Source organism: Cynocephalus volans, chromosome 8, assembly GCF_027409185.1.
Source record: "Cynocephalus volans isolate mCynVol1 chromosome 8, mCynVol1.pri, whole genome shotgun sequence".
NCBI lineage: Eukaryota > Metazoa > Chordata > Mammalia > Dermoptera > Cynocephalidae > Cynocephalus > Cynocephalus volans.
The window spans coordinates 6,855,322-6,872,845 of record NC_084467.1 but is presented as its reverse complement, the minus strand read 5'-3'; the positions used below and the strand labels follow the sequence as shown (position 1 = coordinate 6,872,845).

The following is a 17,524-nucleotide window of genomic DNA, read 5'->3' as shown; positions in this document are numbered from 1 at the left end:
TTAGCGTTCTTACAGGCTTAAGAGATGTCTGCAGTTGATTTAGCTGCTGAGTCACGGTGCTGGGGATATCGGTTTTAAGCTGCCAAAACGTCAGTGTATTCATTGCTGGTGAAATCACAAACTCTGCTTACAAAATTCATATAATTCCTTAATGAAACATCTTACAATTTCCTTGTTGCTTTTTTGCTAAATTTAATCCTAAAGTTCTTGCTTCTTAGTCGATGGAAAGCAACTGCCATGAAATCAATAGGCCTTCATTTTACTCAAGTGGAAATCTAAGCCAGTAGCTCCAGGGATAAAAATGTTAGGGGTTAAAAAAAAAAAAAAAGCAGTTTTTGCATCTGCCCAGAAGAAATATTATTAAATTCAAGTACATACTTGAGTCTCCCTGTGCAAGGAAATGAGTAAAATAGGGTGAGGTATGACATTGTCTTTAGCTCTCAGACAGACTTACATACCAGCAGGAAGGCTAAGAAAATACAAAAATTAACAGAAAACCAAGTGACCGTCGCGGCCCTCCTTCGGAGTGGGGGACGTGCGGCAGAGCTGGTGTTTGAATGGCTGTCAGGTTTTTGGTTTTGGCGGCTGGCCCGTACGGGGATATATCAGTTCTTTCTTGATCAGAATGAGAGGTAAAATCACTCCACCTACTCCGTCCTGGTTTTCACTCGCCGAACCACTGTGGAATATGACCTGTCTTGAACTTTAAGCAATCCTCCAGGTCTGTGTGAAATTCCAGTCCAAATCATCACAAGAATCCAGGCAGGTGCCATCTAGCCCCGCAGGTGAACGAGGGAGGCGTCTAAAATCTCCTTTCACGGTTCAACATTAACAAGAGCAGGAGAATTAATCTACACTGGGAAGCAGGTACGAAGCGCTCAGAAAAGTATTGGGTAAAGCCACAGGGCAGTGGGCCTTCCCTTCGGCCCGATACCCACGTGCGACCGCGCAGCAGGGAGAAAGGCATGGAGTCACCTTGGCTGGCGGCACGCGGCGAGGGGCGCAGCGCGCAGGCGCGGGTGGGCGCACGTGGCCCGCGCCCCCGACCCGGAATGGGGCCGGGGCGCGCGGCCGCTCAATGTCTGGTCGCCGACGGGGTCTCCCGCACCTCGGCTGGGCGGGGTGTGAAGGTCGTCACCAAGGTCGTGGGCCGGACGTGCAGCGCCGGAGCGACGCTGAGTGCGTGCAGGACTCGGAGTACGTGACAGAGCCCCGAGCCCTCATGCCCGCCGCGCCGCCCCCGCCCTTCCCCGGGGGCCCTGGCTCCGCAGACCCCGCTCGGCCCAGGGGTCCCAGTGGACAGCTGTCCCGCACTCCGACACAGCCGCTGGGGGAGCCGCCCCACCCCCCACCTCCGGCGCCGCCGGCCCCAAATCCCCGGATCGTTGCGCCCCACCCCCCGCCACCCCGCCCCGGCCGGGATGGCGGTCGCAGTCCCGCCCCTTCCCGCGGGGCGAGGGCTCGAGTGACGGCGCGCCTGGCCAATGGAGAGGCGGCGAGGAGGGGCGGGAAGTGGGCGGGATCTCCCCGAGCTGGGCAGGAAGTCGGGGTGGGCGGCGTGGAGAAGGGCTCGGGGCACTCGGGGCACCTAGACCTCGCTGGCTTAGCTCTCGCCTCGCTGTCCTCAGCGCCCTCTGCTTCTTCCCTGAGCGACAAGATCAGGTGGCCAGGTGAGGACTGCGGGGAAGGGCTGCCGATCCAGGCTTGCGGGGCCCCTTCCCCTCAGAGACGGCGTGGCTGGGAGGGGTACGGGGGGGGGGTCGGTCACCAGGTGCGAGCCACCTTCCCTGGGCGGAATCGGAGTCCCCTGCAGACCCCGAGGTCCGGAGGTCCGTGCCCAGGGCGGGGGCGCGGCGCCAGGCGCATCTGTGGGTCGCCCGATTGCTTTGGAGGGGGGAGGTGCAGACCAGCACGTGACTACGGGATTACGGGGTCGGTAACTGCTTAGGGAGTCAGGAGCAGCACACGCGGGCCGTTTATAACAGCAAGAGCTGGGAGCGGGAGGTTGGCCTTACCTAGTCAAGTGGGAGGTTTGGGGGAAAAATGCAGACTTAGCCCCGGTGCTCATTAAAGCCGGGCCATTCCTAAAATGGAGGGAGGCGCAGGGAAGGAAGAGATGCCCACGAGCTGCGGTGTCCGCTCCCGCCACCGGCAGCCCCTGCTCCCCGCGCTGGCTCAGGGCCTGCAGTTCAGCGTCGGGGTGTCCAGCGCATCCCCGCTCCGGAGTAGGGAGTGACTAAGACTAAGAGAAGGTGCTTGTTCTGGAGGGAACTGCAGCAGCACCGTTGGATGACTGGGAAGCCCTCGGGGCGACCTCGCCCAGGTTAGGCAAGCGCTGCTCCTGGCTCCCCGGCTGGCCACCAAGATCAGGCCCCGACCGGACTTCAAAAGGATGCATTTTAAGAAAGCTTCCTGTTGCCGTTTCTCCGCCACGTGTTCTTGCCCCTGGGCGGTGTGGTCCACTGGTTGACTTCCCTTCGGGGCCCACCTAGGCTGTGACTGCTTTGCCCATTTATTCTGCCCCTTGGTACGGTGTTCAATCCAGGCAGTTAAAAAGCTGTGAGGACTGGTAGTTCAACCTCATTGGTGTGTATTTAAAGAAAAAAAAAGAATGGGAAAGCTGTGAAGACTGGCAGACCAACCCTCCTCCCTGACTGTGCTCCCTGAACTTTAATGACTTTGGAGAATAGTTTTTCTTTCCAGTTTAAAGATGAGTTACATTTTATTTTTACATCATGAAATTAATTATTTTGTCTTATTTCACTAAAATTAAACTAAAAATACTGAGGTAGTGTAATAAAAATGTGTTTAAAAGTGCATCTGAAATCTGCAGAGTAAATCAGCGATGGCCTGAGGATGGGGGAAATTGACTGGAAATAACCTGAGGGAACTTTTTGGGGTAATGGAAATGTTACACAGGTATATAATTTGCCAAAACTCAAAGTTAACTAAATTTTTAAAACTATGTTTAAACAAATTTGCCTTTTTGGAACATAGTAGATAAAAATTAGATACCTTTTTCTTGGCTGATGAATAAAACTTGATTGTTAAATAGATGACAAAGCCACAGAAGTGACTTCAGTATCTGATTTTGCATTTAAAAAAAGATGTCATTTGCTGCTTCAGAACATTCCAGAGAAGATGTTGGATGGGAGTCCAGCTAGATAATGGCTTCTGAACATTAATTCAGTTCCTCTCATCCACTTCAATTTCATTAGTTGTCCAATTAGTTTCTTTTCTGGGGAGCCCCACAGGAAAAAAGGAAGAAAAGGGCTTTCTTTGAGGACTTGCTATTTGCTCTTTGTTTCTGCAAGTCTTTTTTCCCCCAAAGGAAGCCTCTTCTCTTCCTGATGTTCAAAGATAGAATCTTTTCTCTATTTCCAAATCACAGCACTTCATTATTAAGTTTTTAAAATCACGTTAAAATGCCCTATGAAAGAAATGCCAATTATATGTCATTATTGGTATGTCCTGTCCTGCTAAAGACCCAAATACTGTGAAATTTGAAAGGGCCAGAAAGTGGCAGAAGCAGTAGCAAAGGTCACAGTACACAAACCACGGAGCTCATTATTCCTGAGTCCAAACTCAAACTTTCTAACTGATTATTACATATCTACCAATCGAATGTTCTGCTGCTACCTCAAATTATTTGATGAATTATGTCCCAAACTTTTAACTCACTCTTGCACTACAAGCCAGACTTTCCTCCTGGTTCCCCCACTTCTGTTCTTTTTGACGTTGTCTTGGATGGTTTTGTCGGTGACCTTCATGTCTGTTCTTCCTTTGCCATTCCCGTCCCCATGCCAACCCTCAGTGTTAACTGACAGTAACCAGTTTCAGACTTCCTCCTCTCGAGGCGAGCCGTTCTGTGTGCCATCAGCACATGAATCTTTCCATTTGGATTTGATTTCTCCCTGGCGCACACATTTTCAGGCTTTTTTTGCTTATAGGACGAGATCTGAACTGAGGTTTAAGGCCTTCCAGAACTGGGCACAACCTACTTTTTTTAGGAACAATTCCCAGGGCTCTGTAGCAGACTTTTCCCTCCTCTAACCAGCATTCCTGCATCGAATATTTAGTCTGATACAGATTCTTTCTAGTCCTGGAGCCCTCAGAGTGATCCATCCCTTGAATGAATGAACAACTGCTACACTGTGGTTTACGGAAAATATGAACTATGTGTTTCCCCACAGAGGTTCACCATGTCTATTCTCAAGGTCCATGCCAGAGAGATCTTTGACTCGCGTGGGAATCCCACTGTTGAGGTAGATCTTTACACCTCAAAAGGTATGTGCCACATTGGTTTCCATAGTTCCTTCTACCACACTCCATGTAAAAAAATGTTCTTAAAGTGATGGAGGCTTAGGCAAGACAAAGTCTGTTGCTGTGAAAGCTTTTCTTGCTGGTCTGCCCATGCTCATAGGTTGTTACTCGTGACTAAGGTGGTGGGGGTGGTAAGGCATGGAGTCCTTGCCTTGCTGCTGCTTGGTATTCAGAAGGCAGATTGGCCCCTAGGGCAGTGAGGTAGGGGAGTAAGGTGATACCTTGAAACCTTGTCCCTACAAGGCCCATCATCCGTCGTTGGCTTCACAGCTTGCTGTGACCAAATAAGCAGAGACGGTGCAGTGGGATGGCCCTTCTCGCTTGATATGGAAAGAGATTTGAGGAGTGTGGTCAAGTGCAGCCCTCTTACCCTTGTGTCAAGAAGTCACTTCTCAAGCAGGAATCAGGGACAGTTTTTATTTGGGGTCGTTGGGACAGTCCAGAGGTTTTACTTGGCTGTAAGTCCCCATAGGAGGAATTTTCTCATGTAAAAAACAATAGAATGGGGACTCTTAAAAGCTCCCACCCCTTTTTTTTAAGTTAAGAAGAAAATCTGGTGTCTCTGCAGCCCTGTGTTTCCTCCAGCAACGTCGTTGCTATTTCATAAATGGATGTGGTGGGTGAGGTTGGAAAAGGAGCTTCAGGCAGAATCACTCCGCAGTGCTGGCTCACGGAGCCCTGCCAGTCAGGCCTGAGTCACTGTCCTGACTCACAGGCCTTGCAGCGGAACCCGGCCCTGCCCGCCTGCCCCACCCCCTCCCCCTCAGGATAAGAGGGATCCTTCATTGACCAAAAGTGTGCCTTGTGGGGTTTCTTCTCAGCGTGGTGAATACTGAGGGCTCTCATAGGGTGCTGAGATGTCCCATCAGGTTATGAGATTAGCCTGCTTTGTCACAGGTAGAACTTTCCACTTGGAAACTAATGGACTTTAAACAACAACAGAAAAGAAGCAAGACACAAGATTGTCAGGAGGAATTTTCTTTGAAACATTTTAAAATTATTAAAATTAATATTTCCTGAAATTGAAATAAATGGAACTTTCTCCCTTGTGATTTCATCCTTTTCCAAAAACATGAAATTGATGGATTTGTTAAGAACCTTGTATATCTTTCTTTTTTTAATCAACATTTTGAGAGCAGTTTTAGGTTCACAGCAAAATTGAGCGGAAGGTGCAGAGCTTTCCCATGTACCCACTGCCGCGGCACAGGCACAGCACCCCCAGGATCAACATGCCCCACCCCGAGGGTGCATTTGTTGCAGTGGGTGTACCTACATTACCACATTGTTACCACCCACGGTCCATAGACTTTGAACCTCTTGTTTTCATCTCTTATTCACCGAATCCAGTGCCTGGTGGACATGTAGGAAGCCAGAGTGGGTTGCGAGAAGAGCGCGTGTCCTGATCATACACGACCACTGCAGGTGCAGCACAGAGAACCAGTAGACTGTTCGGTTGAAACGTCTGCTCAGTGGTGTGCTCCTTTCATTTGCCTTCACGTCCCCACACCCACCAGTTCTTCACACACTTCAGATGGGGAGTTCCCTCCAAGCTCATGTAGATTCAGCAGGCTGCCTACACTTCCTGCACTCCTAAACCTGCCTGTCCCCCATAACCAGACATCTGCAGCACCGTTCTGGATACTGTCTGTCGTTGTGCATTGGTTCAAGATTGCCATTTCCATGTTCCACAGAATAGGTGTAGCCAGATGGCTCGATTCTGTATCTGGGAGTGCGTGATTCAATGCTTGTGTCCTCGTGTTATTAAACTTTGTACTTTTTATTGTCTTTGTGCCTTTTCCCCCCGTCTACCCTGTTTTCCAGTTTCCTAATGGGCAGAGAACCCCCAAAATGGCATTTATTGGTGCCCAAGCTGAAGCAGATAAGCTACAGAGATTCCTCTTGAGCCAATTTATGTCCCATTTTTTTACTTTTTAACTTCAGCATAGACACTAGAAATCTGAAATCCCCTACATGGCTTGTGTTGTATTTTGGGCAGTGGTACTGCTGGGAGTGGTCCACAGACCAGCTGCAGGGCACCAACTGCGAGCTTGTTAGAGACACAGACTCTCAGACTCGCTGGATCGGAGTTGGCATTCTAACAAGATCCCCGGCTGGCACGTGTGCACATTCAAGTCAAAAGCTCTGCTCTGGAGTGTTTTCTGTAAACTAGAGAAATTCATCAACTTTGTAGTGAGGTCTGCATTGCACAATCATAAAAATGTGCAGGGCAGGAAGAACAGACCATTTTAGTCACCCAGTTAGCAAAAGGAAGAAACTGTTTCCTGATGACAGTTGCCCTCTGTGAGTGGGAGCGAGCTTGGGCTTATGCTGTAACTGTGTTTCTTAATCGTGACTGCTTTTTCCTCACATCCAGGTCTCTTCAGAGCTGCTGTGCCCAGTGGTGCCTCAACGGGTATCTATGAGGCCCTCGAGCTCCGGGACAATGATAAGACTCGCTATATGGGGAAGGGTAAGACTTGGAACCTGCCGCTCGCCTCTGGAGCGAGGCTGCAGCCCAGCCTCCTTGCCCCCAGCCCTGCTCCTGGCCTTCCCCAGACCCCTCCTCCTCTCTGGGTGGGGCTCGTATCGGAGGGTGGGAAACCTTCCTGAACACATGCTGTTGATGGTGAGCAGCACACGGGAGAGCCGAGAGCTGGCTTATTGATGCCAGGGTTCCTAAGCCTGTAAATTGAGGGTTGGAGTTTTAATGCTTGTTTCTATTGCAGTTTGGCTCCCCTCTGTGAAATACTCCTTCGCAGTTAGGCCAGGGGACCCAAGGATGAGAACAGGACCTGATAACTAATGCTAGAGAAAGGTCTCCTTGTTCTCCCAGGAGGGCCCTGTGGGCCTTCCAGACCATCAGCCCTCTTCCAGGGCAAGAAAGTATCCAAGGAAGGTCTAGCTGATGGCCTGCCATTAATGGTGATCTACAGATGAGCCATTGTAGTTGTCTAACTCACAAGAAGGGCTGCTCTGTAGAAGAGCCAGCCTCTGATCGGCTGTGTTGGGCAGCTTTCACCTTTCTAGAGACAACCTGTGCAGCCTGATTACAGAAAAGCAAAGCACATGGGGTTAGACTGCCATTATCAGCAGGGCAATGACCCCAGGGGGAGGGAGAGGCAGAAAATCTTACGACATTACCATGGTTTGTGGCCCTCCAAAGGGCCACTAGACATAAACAGATGTACAGCATATCAGAGGTATTTAAACTTCAAGGGGGAGGGGGTGAGCGGTTAGGGGAGAAGTCTGTCTTTAGGCAGCGGGGCGGAGGGGGTGATAATGACATAAGCTTGAGAAACCCTGGGCCAGAGTCACAGTGACAGTGCTGTAGGAAGGCTACGTATTTAGTCCCATTTCATGTGCTACAAAGAGCTCTCTCTACACATAAGCACGTTACCGTTGTTTAACGGCCTGTGTGGGGACTTGCCTGGGTTAGGACAGTGCTGTGCCTTGGCGGTAATAAGTGCTCAGTCAGTCAGCAGTTCTGGAAGAATGAATGCGTGGTGCCCGAAATGCTCTCCTCTGCCTTCCTGTTTCCTCACGCTCTCTCCCTCCGGGTCCTTCGTCACCTGTTCTCTCCTGAGTCTCTCATGCCTCCTTCTCTGTCCATCTCTACCGGGCAGGCATCTCCAGGCCCGTTAAGTATATTAATGAGTTCCTGGCACCAGCCTTGTGCACTCAGGTAACGCACCGGACGCCCTTCGGTTTCTGCAGCTGGTGTTTCCAGTGCATGGTCTTGCAAACTAACCTCCCCTGGCAGATAATTCTGAGCTGGTTGCTCTTGTGTGGCTGTAACCCTCTGGGGTCCTGGGTAAGAGCACTCAGACTGGGCCGGAAAGTCCTCCCATTCTATGGGGAAGAGGGGGCTGGGGATTTTAAAGAGGCCCCATGGAAGGTCCTTTGGCAGCTTCTGCATCAGCAGCATCAGCAGTTCTCTCTAGCAGTGCTGCTCAAGCCTGTTTTGTTTTGTTTTTTTCTGTTAATGTCAGTAATTTGATTTGATTGTTCCTTCTAGGTGTCTCAAAGGCTGTTGAGCACATCAATAAAACTATTGCACCTGCCCTGGTTAGCAAGGTAGGACCTGCCTCCTGATAACTAATGTGTATTAATGCCACCAGAATGTCTCCCAGGCCCAGGGGCTTTCCTGTTCACAGAAGAGCTTATTCTGAGAGCTGCAGAAGCCAGTTGGATTCCCTGTCATGCATGAGAACAATTCATGCACGACACACTTCTAACCTGTCCTCTGCCTGTGTGTCCACTTCTAATAGCACATGGAATTGGATCAGAGGAATGGGAGCCTGTCTTAGAGCCCCGATTATTTTTCCCTGCAACTATCTTGACCTTTGGGAAATTAAGATTTTAAGAGCAGTTCTCTTGGGGGTATTGGAGGTAGTGTCCATAGTGACTCATTTTTCACAACCTTTGGAATTATTTACTGTATTTCTACTGTCTTTGTTTTTAACAATGGAATTCTTGTTAAATAAAATTCTTCTTGAAACCTCAGTGTATCAGACAGAGAAGAGTAGAGCTGCTGTAGGTAAAATGGGGTTAGGGAACCCAACAACCCAACCTACTCAGCAATTTTTTGTCACGTTTATCCTCCCTATGGCCCTTCCCTTCATAATTCCTGTGGTGCTTCCCAGATGGGAGCAGTTTGAAAATCCCTGTGTAGAGAAGCCCTCTGAGCCTGTCCAAAGCCAGCCACAGTCTCCTTACCCATCCCACTTGCGTCTGGCCCCTCCCCTCCTTGAATTCATCCTGTGCACTGATGGAAAACGAGGTGCTCCTGTGTTGGCTTGCTTATTTGGCCTGGCCTTTGTGGCACTCTAATTGGTCCCTTCGCGAATGGTCCCCAGACAAAATTTCTTGTTACTGCTTTAGCTGCACATGCCCTCTATTCAGTCTCCCAGGCACTCCACACATACCTTGTTCTCTGTCCCTTCGTACCCCTGCGTGGCATGATTAACACAGTGAGCAGAGCTTCCTTGATGATTTGTCCCCACGGGAGAAACACATTGGAACTTAACTGGTGGTGAGGATCGGCCTCTAAAGCTGTCTGCTTGGGTAACTGAACGCTTTTTTCAGTGTCAAACAGCAAAAGATGCCAAGTCTTTAACATGGCATGCCGAGGCTGTAGATGATTTTCTTTTCGTATTTTAGTTTGTATATAAATAACGTGTAAAATAATGCACTGATTCGATTATGAAGTTTTTAAAGTAATGTCGATTTTTATTAAAGAAATTACTTTGAGCCAGTTTTCAAGACACCAGTTTTATTACTTTATAGTCTCACCAAAAATATACACTTTGATCAGCCATTACACATTTGCTAAGTGATTTTGTACTACCTGCAAAACACCCCTTTCATCAGAGGATGAAAATTTGCCCTCACTGGGGCTGGCCAAGAGGGAGAGCGGCAGGGCCTTCCTTTGAAGGGCCAGCACGTCTGAGTGAGCAGTGGCCTTTGTGATTTGCCTATTGCCCACACATGCCATACCCGTTTGTAGTAAAAGCTGATGTAGCGTGTACCAGACAATTCTGTCTTGTGTACAATGTCATTTTGGACTCCCTGGGTAGACTATAATGTTTGTGACCCAAGGATCATGTTTTATAGTCTCTGTTTCTTACATTGTTGGCTGAAAGAAATGACACCATTAAAGCAAGGAAAAGGCAGTTTTGTCTCTCTCCTTCATTTTCTCATGCTCCCCCCCTCCACCCTCACCCCTGATTTTTTTGCCTAAGAAACAAACATCGAGCACAGAATTGATTTTGACTTTGCACAATTCAGAAGTTTTGTTGCTTCCATGGCAGGCGAGTGGAGGTTTTGCAGGAAGAGTGTGCCCAGCCCTCCCTGCCCTCACCCTGCCCTCTCCCTTGTAGAAACTGAATGTCTTGGAGCAGGAGAAGATTGACAAGCTGATGATCGAGATGGATGGAACAGAAAATAAATGTGAGTGAACTGAGGTAGAGTGTTTGCCAGGGAAGACTGGGGAGTCTACTGGAGACCTTTTAAAAAACTTCCGGGAAGAGATGGAATAATCCCTAAGGATGAACTAAATAACAGTCTGTGGCCTATTCCAGTTTCTTTGCCTCAAGAAATGACATTTTTAAATATTAGGAGCATAACCAGGTGACAGCAGAATGTCTAAATGGTTACCCAGAAGAGGTTTGCCCTTTTTAATAAATCAGGCAATTTATGAAATTTACCAGTTTGTCATCCAAAGGGGCTTTGTCTTACGGGGAGGCAGGTGGGCGTGCGCGGGATGCGTTTGCATTTCTAGTCTGAACGCCTGAAGCGAGACAACGCAGTCCAGGTGCGGTGCCATACAGTGGCGCTAACAGGCAGGAGACCAGCAGGAGGCAGGCTGGTGAGTAAGAAATACTTTCATTTAACCATTTATTCTCTTCCAGCTAAGTTTGGTGCAAATGCCATTCTGGGGGTGTCCCTTGCTGTCTGTAAGGCTGGCGCTGTAGAGAAGGGGGTGCCCCTGTACCGCCACATCGCCGACTTGGCTGGCAACTCTGAAGTCATCCTGCCAGTTCCGGTGAGTGGCTTGGGACTTCTAAGCCAGGCGTGGGGGTGTCACCTTTCTCGCGGGGATCTGAGACCTCCTATACATTGATCTTGGACACGTGACTATCTCAGCCCAGTGGGAAAGAGCAGGTTCTGGAGGTCTTGGCCTTAAACAGCTCTTCTGCCCCCTGCTGAGCATGACCTTGAGCAACTGACTCCACTTCCCTGCGCCCTAGGACCTTTATTTGTGATTGGGGGGCGGGGGGTGTTGGTGACAGCAGTGCTTTCCTTGTTAGGGTGTTAGTGTTAGCTGACATAGTAGCGAGTGCCTCTCCTGGTGGTAAATATTACAGCTATCCAAAGAGACCTGGCAGGCATCCCATAGCCACCCCTGGCCCACTCATGCTCCTCGGGGACGCAGTCGGGCGCATGTGCGAGTCGGGCGCATGTGCGAGTCGGGCGCATGTGCGAGTCGGGCGCATGTGCGAGTCGGGCGCATGTGCGAGTCGGGCGCATGTGCGAGTCGGGCGCATGTGCGAGTCGGGCGATCGGACACGGGGCTTGCTGCCTCTCCAGGCCCGGGGTCATGCTGGTCCACTCCGCCTCTCCCCAGGCTTTCAATGTGATCAACGGCGGTTCTCATGCTGGCAACAAGCTGGCCATGCAGGAGTTCATGATTCTCCCCGTGGGTGCAGCGAGCTTTCAGGAAGCCATGCGCATTGGAGCGGAGGTGTACCACAACCTGAAGAACGTCATCAAGGAGAAGTATGGGAAAGATGCCACCAACGTGGGGGACGAAGGCGGGTTTGCTCCTAACATCCTGGAGAACAAAGAAGGTAAAGGCGCTGGGGGATCCCTGAGCTGTGCAGCGCGGTTCCGTGTCCTTGGGTCTTTCACACCTGCCACTTTGGGAACGACGGTCGTTCCGCCTTTTGTTCTTCGAGGATCAGGACCCTGTACACAGGGTTGGGGGGACTGGGAGCTTAATTTTAAAGAATAACATTGTCTTCGTTAATTTGACTTCTGCGTTACCTGGTGATCTGTTTAAGCCTGGCTGACTGGGGCAGAGAAAGGCGGTTTATTTCTCGCCATTCCTGCTCACCTTTCAGTGGCAAAGGCTTGAAATCTCTTTGTGCAAGAAGATGCCGGTTATTCGGGAAGATGATTAATAGTTATTTTATTTATTTTTATTTTGGGAGAAGCAGCTGACCGGTACGGGGATCTGAACCTGTGACCTTGGTGATATAAGGCTGTGCTCTAATCAACTGAACTAATTGGCCAGCCCAGTTAATTGCTATTTTAATAAAGTCAACCACGGTAATTCTTTGTGGAAATACTTCAAAAACAGTCTCTGTTTTGATTTTGCTATGAATCTTTAAGAAAGCCTTAGGACAGGTCTTATTTATTTACTGCCGAGTTCTTTGTTTTAGAGGATAAACAGTGCTCAAGCATATATCCATTGCCTTCATGGACAGCTGGTGAAAGGAAATATTCATCCTGTTCTTTGGTCAGCCATGTGAGATTGATGATATTCAGCCATTTTTGACCTAGAAAAATGGCCCTTTCACCTGGTTTAACCTAGTAGTTTGGGCATCTTTCGTGCAGAGCGGGAGCCAAGTGTCTGTTCGTTTGCTCAGTGCGGCGCTGCAGTGTAAGGCTGCCTCTTGGATCCCAGCCTCAGCTCTATTTAAAGCCTATTCCTGGGGACAGCTGATCTCAGCTGGTCACTGTAACTGCATCTTGGCCAGCACAGCTGTTCCTGGGCACTAAATGTGGGAGCATTTGTCAGTGAGAAAGGCTGTTTTTAGATTTAGTACTTATTTATTTATTTATTTATTGGTGTCTGGCCAGTAGTCAGGGATCCGAACCCTTGACCTTGGTGTTATAACACCGCACTCTAAGATTCAGTACTTAATTTCCCACGTGGTGATTCACTGAGGCCCTGACCAATGGTTTTTCACCCCAAAGCAGAGAAACATCACTGGCGTCATCAAAACTGATGTCAGGGCTAGAGCTCCCTATGCTCTTTCTGTTACAGTCCCCGTTTGGCAACTGTCAAAGGGGAATTTTATCTCTATTTGCCTATTAACTTGTTGCCACCAACTCTTTCCAGCCCTGGAGCTGCTGAAGAATGCAATCGGGAAAGCTGGCTACAGTGACAAGGTGGTAATTGGCATGGACGTGGCTGCCTCTGAGTTCTTCAGGTCTGGGAAGTATGACCTGGACTTCAAGTCTCCCGATGACGCTAGCAGGTACATCACACCCGACCAGCTGGCCGACCTGTACAAGTCCTTCATCAAGGACTACCCAGGTGAGTGCTCCTTGGGGTGCTTTCTGCCTCCTCCAGCCGCCAACGTGCAGCAGGGCAGCTGCAGCATCTGGCTGGCTAACTGGTGCCGGCTGCGAGGCTGAGGGTGCTCTGCCAGGGGCTGCACTCATACGTGGGTCTTCACCGAGGCTACTGGAGTAGCGAAGGAGCCTCAGTATCACACAGCAGTGTGTGATAAGTTGTTCACAAAGTCCCACTACCTTCTGTCGTAACAGCCTCATGGAGCAGGTGCAGTTTGCGCCCCTTTATACAGGAAACCGAGCCTTGAGAATCATAACGGCCACTTGTTACTAAAACTTGTCATGCTTCCTGTGAGCTGGGCTCTGTTCCAGATGCTGCATCATTTAATGCACATAGGATAGGGCCTGTTACTACGTTTTCCAGGAGAGGAAGCTGAGGTACAGAGTGGTTTAATAACCTATGCAAGGGCACACAGCAAATGGTGGAGCAAGGATTTAGACAAGAAGTCTGACTACTGAACTACTTGGTCAAGGCTGAGCCAGACTCAGACTCAGGTCTTCACACTTCTGAGTCTGCTCCTCTTTTTTAAAAAAATTTATTTATCATTATTTTTTTACATTCTGAGATGTTGTTGCCGAGCAATTGGTGGGGAGGGGGCGTGGTCGTGTGCCTCTATTCTTATTCTCGGGGGCACTAAACTCAAACTACCCTGGGCAGGTAAGTCCCCTTTAAAAAAAAAGCCACCCCCTGTGGGCCCGGGAGTGTGGGTAACCTGTGCCCTGCTGCAGGAGCAGGTTGGTAGAGCAGAGTTTTCCAGGAGATGAGTGTGGGGCTGTTGCTGTCATGCAGGTGAGGGAGGCATGAGACCGGGTGAGCAGCGAGTCGAGAGGGCAGTGAGCCTGTCAGTGCTGCGCTTCAGCAGACCGGGAGGCTCACACTGTCTCTCCTTCTGGCAGTGGTGTCTATCGAAGACCCCTTTGACCAGGATGACTGGGATGCTTGGAAGAAGTTCACGGCTAGTGCAGGAATCCAGGTGGTGGGGGATGATCTCACAGTGACCAACCCGAAGCGGATTGCCAAGGCCGTGGACCAAAAATCATGCAACTGCCTCCTGCTCAAAGTGAATCAGATCGGCTCCGTGACCGAGTCCCTTCAGGCGTAAGTGCCCTCCTGGGAGAGTGGCTTTCACACCATTAGAGATTGTGAATCAGCACAAGGGCTCCTTTCTTCTGGGGTTGGGAAGTCCTGTTGACTAGGACTAAGGACATCCTGGAATTGTAATGGCTTTATGTTTGAACTCCAGGTAGCTTTTAAAATAAGTGATGACATCAAGGGGACTGAGCTTAGAACAGTGGTGGCCTGGTCCTAACTCCTTCGTGGCCCCAGAAATGTGCTTTAATTTCACATATGGAGAGGCAGTGAAGGGGTGTGTCAGAGAAGACTAGTCTGTCTCCTCTCAAGGAGGCCGGACCCGGTGTTACAAGCACAACGGGCTGAGCAGGCTGTCACAGGAGCAGCTCAGGGCAGGGCGAGGGTTGGCCTCTGCTTATCTTCCTGAGCTCTGTGCTGACAGCCCCTCTGATGGGCTGCCAGCAGTGAGGCGTGGTGGGGCTGGGGCGGGGTTCATGGTGCCAGTAAATGGGGTCGGGCCATCTGAGTTGTTTCCTGGCTTCCAGGTGCAAGCTGGCCCAGTCCAATGGCTGGGGTGTTATGGTGTCTCATCGTTCCGGGGAGACTGAAGATACCTTCATTGCCGACCTGGTGGTGGGCCTCTGCACTGGCCAGGTAAAGAGCTGCTTAGAATGAAACGTTCTCTATATTTCTTCTCTCTGACCTCAACTTCCTGGGAAGACCCAAAATGGGGGGTGCGGGGGGCTACGTACACTGCTGCTTCAGCTTGATAAAGCTCCTAGAAGCACAGGCCGTGTTCGTCCTTTGTGCTTGTGTCCCCCATGTAACGCCATGGCTCATGAGCCTGAACAGAATGGGGTCATGAATGCCCTGCCTGGGGTGCTTTACCTCTTTCCTAGGGTCAGAGACCCTCCTTTAGAAATTCTCTCTCTGCCAGGGCACCCTCTCCTTGCCCAAGATGCCCATGAGACTCAGTGTCCACTACAAGCAAATGTGACCTTTCTTTTTCTCCTTCAGATTAAGACTGGTGCACCTTGCCGATCTGAGCGCTTGGCCAAGTACAACCAGCTCCTCAGGTAAACAGAGTTCCTGATAACTACGGGGCCTGTGGTTCAAGTCCTGGGGTCTGTGCTGAGTGTGGGCACTGTCCTCCACTGGGAGCTCTTGGCTCTGGGGTCTTGTGCAGATAGTGGTGTGCAGTGCTGGGAGCAGGGGCCTGAGCAGCATTAGGTTGGGGCAGAGTTGGGTCTAGACCCTGAGAAGCCTTGGCGACACTGTTGACAAGCAGGAGCCTGTTCCGTACAGTGCTGCCATCTTCTGGTAGGAGAGGGAACGGGATCCCCTTTGACAACGTAACCATACACTTTTAGAGCTAGAAGACAGCTAATATTGGTGATTGTTTCAGCTAATTCACCCTTGGTTTGTGGATAAGGAAGCCAGGGCTCAGAGAGATGGAGGGAATTGCCAAAGGGCAAACAGCTAGGTTTCCAGGTTCGGAGCTGTTGACGTTCTGGTCCCTTTCCTGTCTCTGTGTCCTTGGGAAGCTCCTGACCACAGGGAGATTTGCCCCTTCTAGACTTGCAGGAAAAGGGAGCGCGCACATCCAGTTCATAAGTTCTCCCATGCTACCCCTTCTTTTAAACTTTATCCCGGATATTTTATTTTCTTCTCTTCTCTTTTCTTTTTTAAAGATGACCGGTAAGGGGATCTTAACCCTTGACTTGGTGTTGTCAGCACCACGCTCACCCAGTGAGTGAACCGGCCATCCCTATATGGGATCTGAACCCGTGGCTTTGGTGTTATCAGCACCGCACTCACCCGAGTGCGCCACGGGCCGGCCCATATCCTGGATATTTTCTAACATACACAAAAGAGCAGAGTGAACAGTAGAACGTTCTCCCATTCCCAGCCACCCAGGTGCAGCAGTTCCCAATAATCCTCCGTTTTTTTGTCTCTTTACACCCACTCTTTATTTTTTACCAGAGATTTTTAAAGCACAGACATCTTGTGATTTCATCTATAAATACTTTATATGTAAATGTTTTTCAGATAAAGATTTTAAAATATAACTACTCTGACCATCATATTGCCCAAGATTAGTAGTAATTTCATAATATTAATAGCAAAACTACTCGCTCACCCCTGATTGTCTCAAAATGCCTTTTTTTAAAACTTCAGGATCCAAACAGTATATACATTTTTTTTTTAATAAGTTCACCCTCTTTTTTTTCCCCCGTGCTGTTTATTTTTTCCTCTTTCATTATTTAAAAAAAGCATTAGGATTTTTATATTCCAGGAAATAGTGATCTTGATGTTTATTTTGACCTCAGAAACATGGGGGCAGGGAGGAGAGGCGGGGAGTGTAGACAACACCTTGCAGGGTGAATTGGGAGGATGAGAAGAGCATATCCCTGGCATCTCAGAGGAGCACAAGTTTAGAGGGTTCTAGAAGAAGTTGGACAGACTGGAGAGTTCTGGGAACTCAACTTCCTGGGAGGAACAGGAAGTTGTTCCTGTTCCACATCTCTGGGTGGAAAAACTGAACTGCACAGAAGTTTGATCTCTCCTTTTCTCTCCTCCTCCCTTTATCCTTGTGCTTCCCAAGGATTGAAGAGGAGCTGGGCAGCAAGGCTAAGTTTGCCGGCAGGAACTTCAGAAACCCCCTGGCCAAGTAAGCGGTGAGCCGGCAAGCCCGAGCCTCTAGTCAGCTGTTAGACCCTGCCCCTGATGTCAGCAAGGACAGCTCGAGGCCCCCAAGCAAGACTTGCTGGGGCCTCTGGTAGTTAGCTCCCCTCTCCCACCCCTGTGGCATTCTCACTGCTTCCCTAGCACTGCAGCAGAAGCCAAGCTTGACCATCTGGAACCTGCTGGAAACCCAAGCTCTACAATCATGTGATTGGGCCCAAGTCATTGTTTATCTCATACTTGCTTTCCACCAAGTGTCTGGAGCTGTGTATACCCTCCAGTGTAATCTCCAAGGTGGACACAGGCAAGATCCCCAGTGGTTTTGTGTGCAAAATAAAAAGACTCATTGGTCATGAGAATATTCTGTGTGTGTGTGTGTGTGTGTGTGTATACAAATCAGTCTGGGTCTGTACATTGCTTCTGTGAGCCTGTCCTTCCTCTTCAGTGTTCATGGGGCACGTGGTAGGGTGTAGGCCTGCGAGTGCTCGAGGCTTTGTGTCATAAGGAGAGGCGTGAGGAAGGGTCTGTGGACATTTGCATAAGTCCTTGGGAAGGGCAGTTGAGACAAAAGGTGAGAGAGGA

At 49.7% G+C, this 17,524-nt stretch overlaps 1 protein-coding gene across 4 annotated transcripts; it reads left to right on the top strand.

The window, feature by feature from the left end:
• Positions 1-1,038: 1,038 nt before the first annotated feature.
• Positions 1,039-17,293, top strand: ENO1 (enolase 1). Of its 4 annotated transcripts, none has more exons than XM_063107155.1 (12): positions 1,039-1,197; positions 4,194-4,287; positions 6,698-6,793; positions 7,947-8,005; positions 10,203-10,272; positions 10,734-10,867; positions 11,450-11,672; positions 12,950-13,147; positions 14,083-14,284; positions 14,803-14,911; positions 15,275-15,333; positions 16,863-17,293. In XM_063107155.1, the coding sequence occupies exons 2-12, from the start codon at positions 4,203-4,205 to the stop codon at positions 16,930-16,932; spliced, it is 1,305 nt and encodes a 434-aa protein (XP_062963225.1). In that variant the 5' UTR covers positions 1,039-1,197; positions 4,194-4,202; the 3' UTR covers positions 16,933-17,293. The 4 variants fall into 4 exon arrangements, with proteins under 4 accessions (XP_062963225.1, XP_062963224.1, XP_062963223.1 ...); XM_063107154.1 differs by lacking the exons at positions 1,039-1,197; positions 7,947-8,005 and adding exons at positions 1,541-1,670; positions 8,339-8,397; XM_063107153.1 differs by lacking the exon at positions 1,039-1,197 and adding an exon at positions 1,541-1,670.
• Positions 17,294-17,524: the final 231 nt, after the last annotated feature.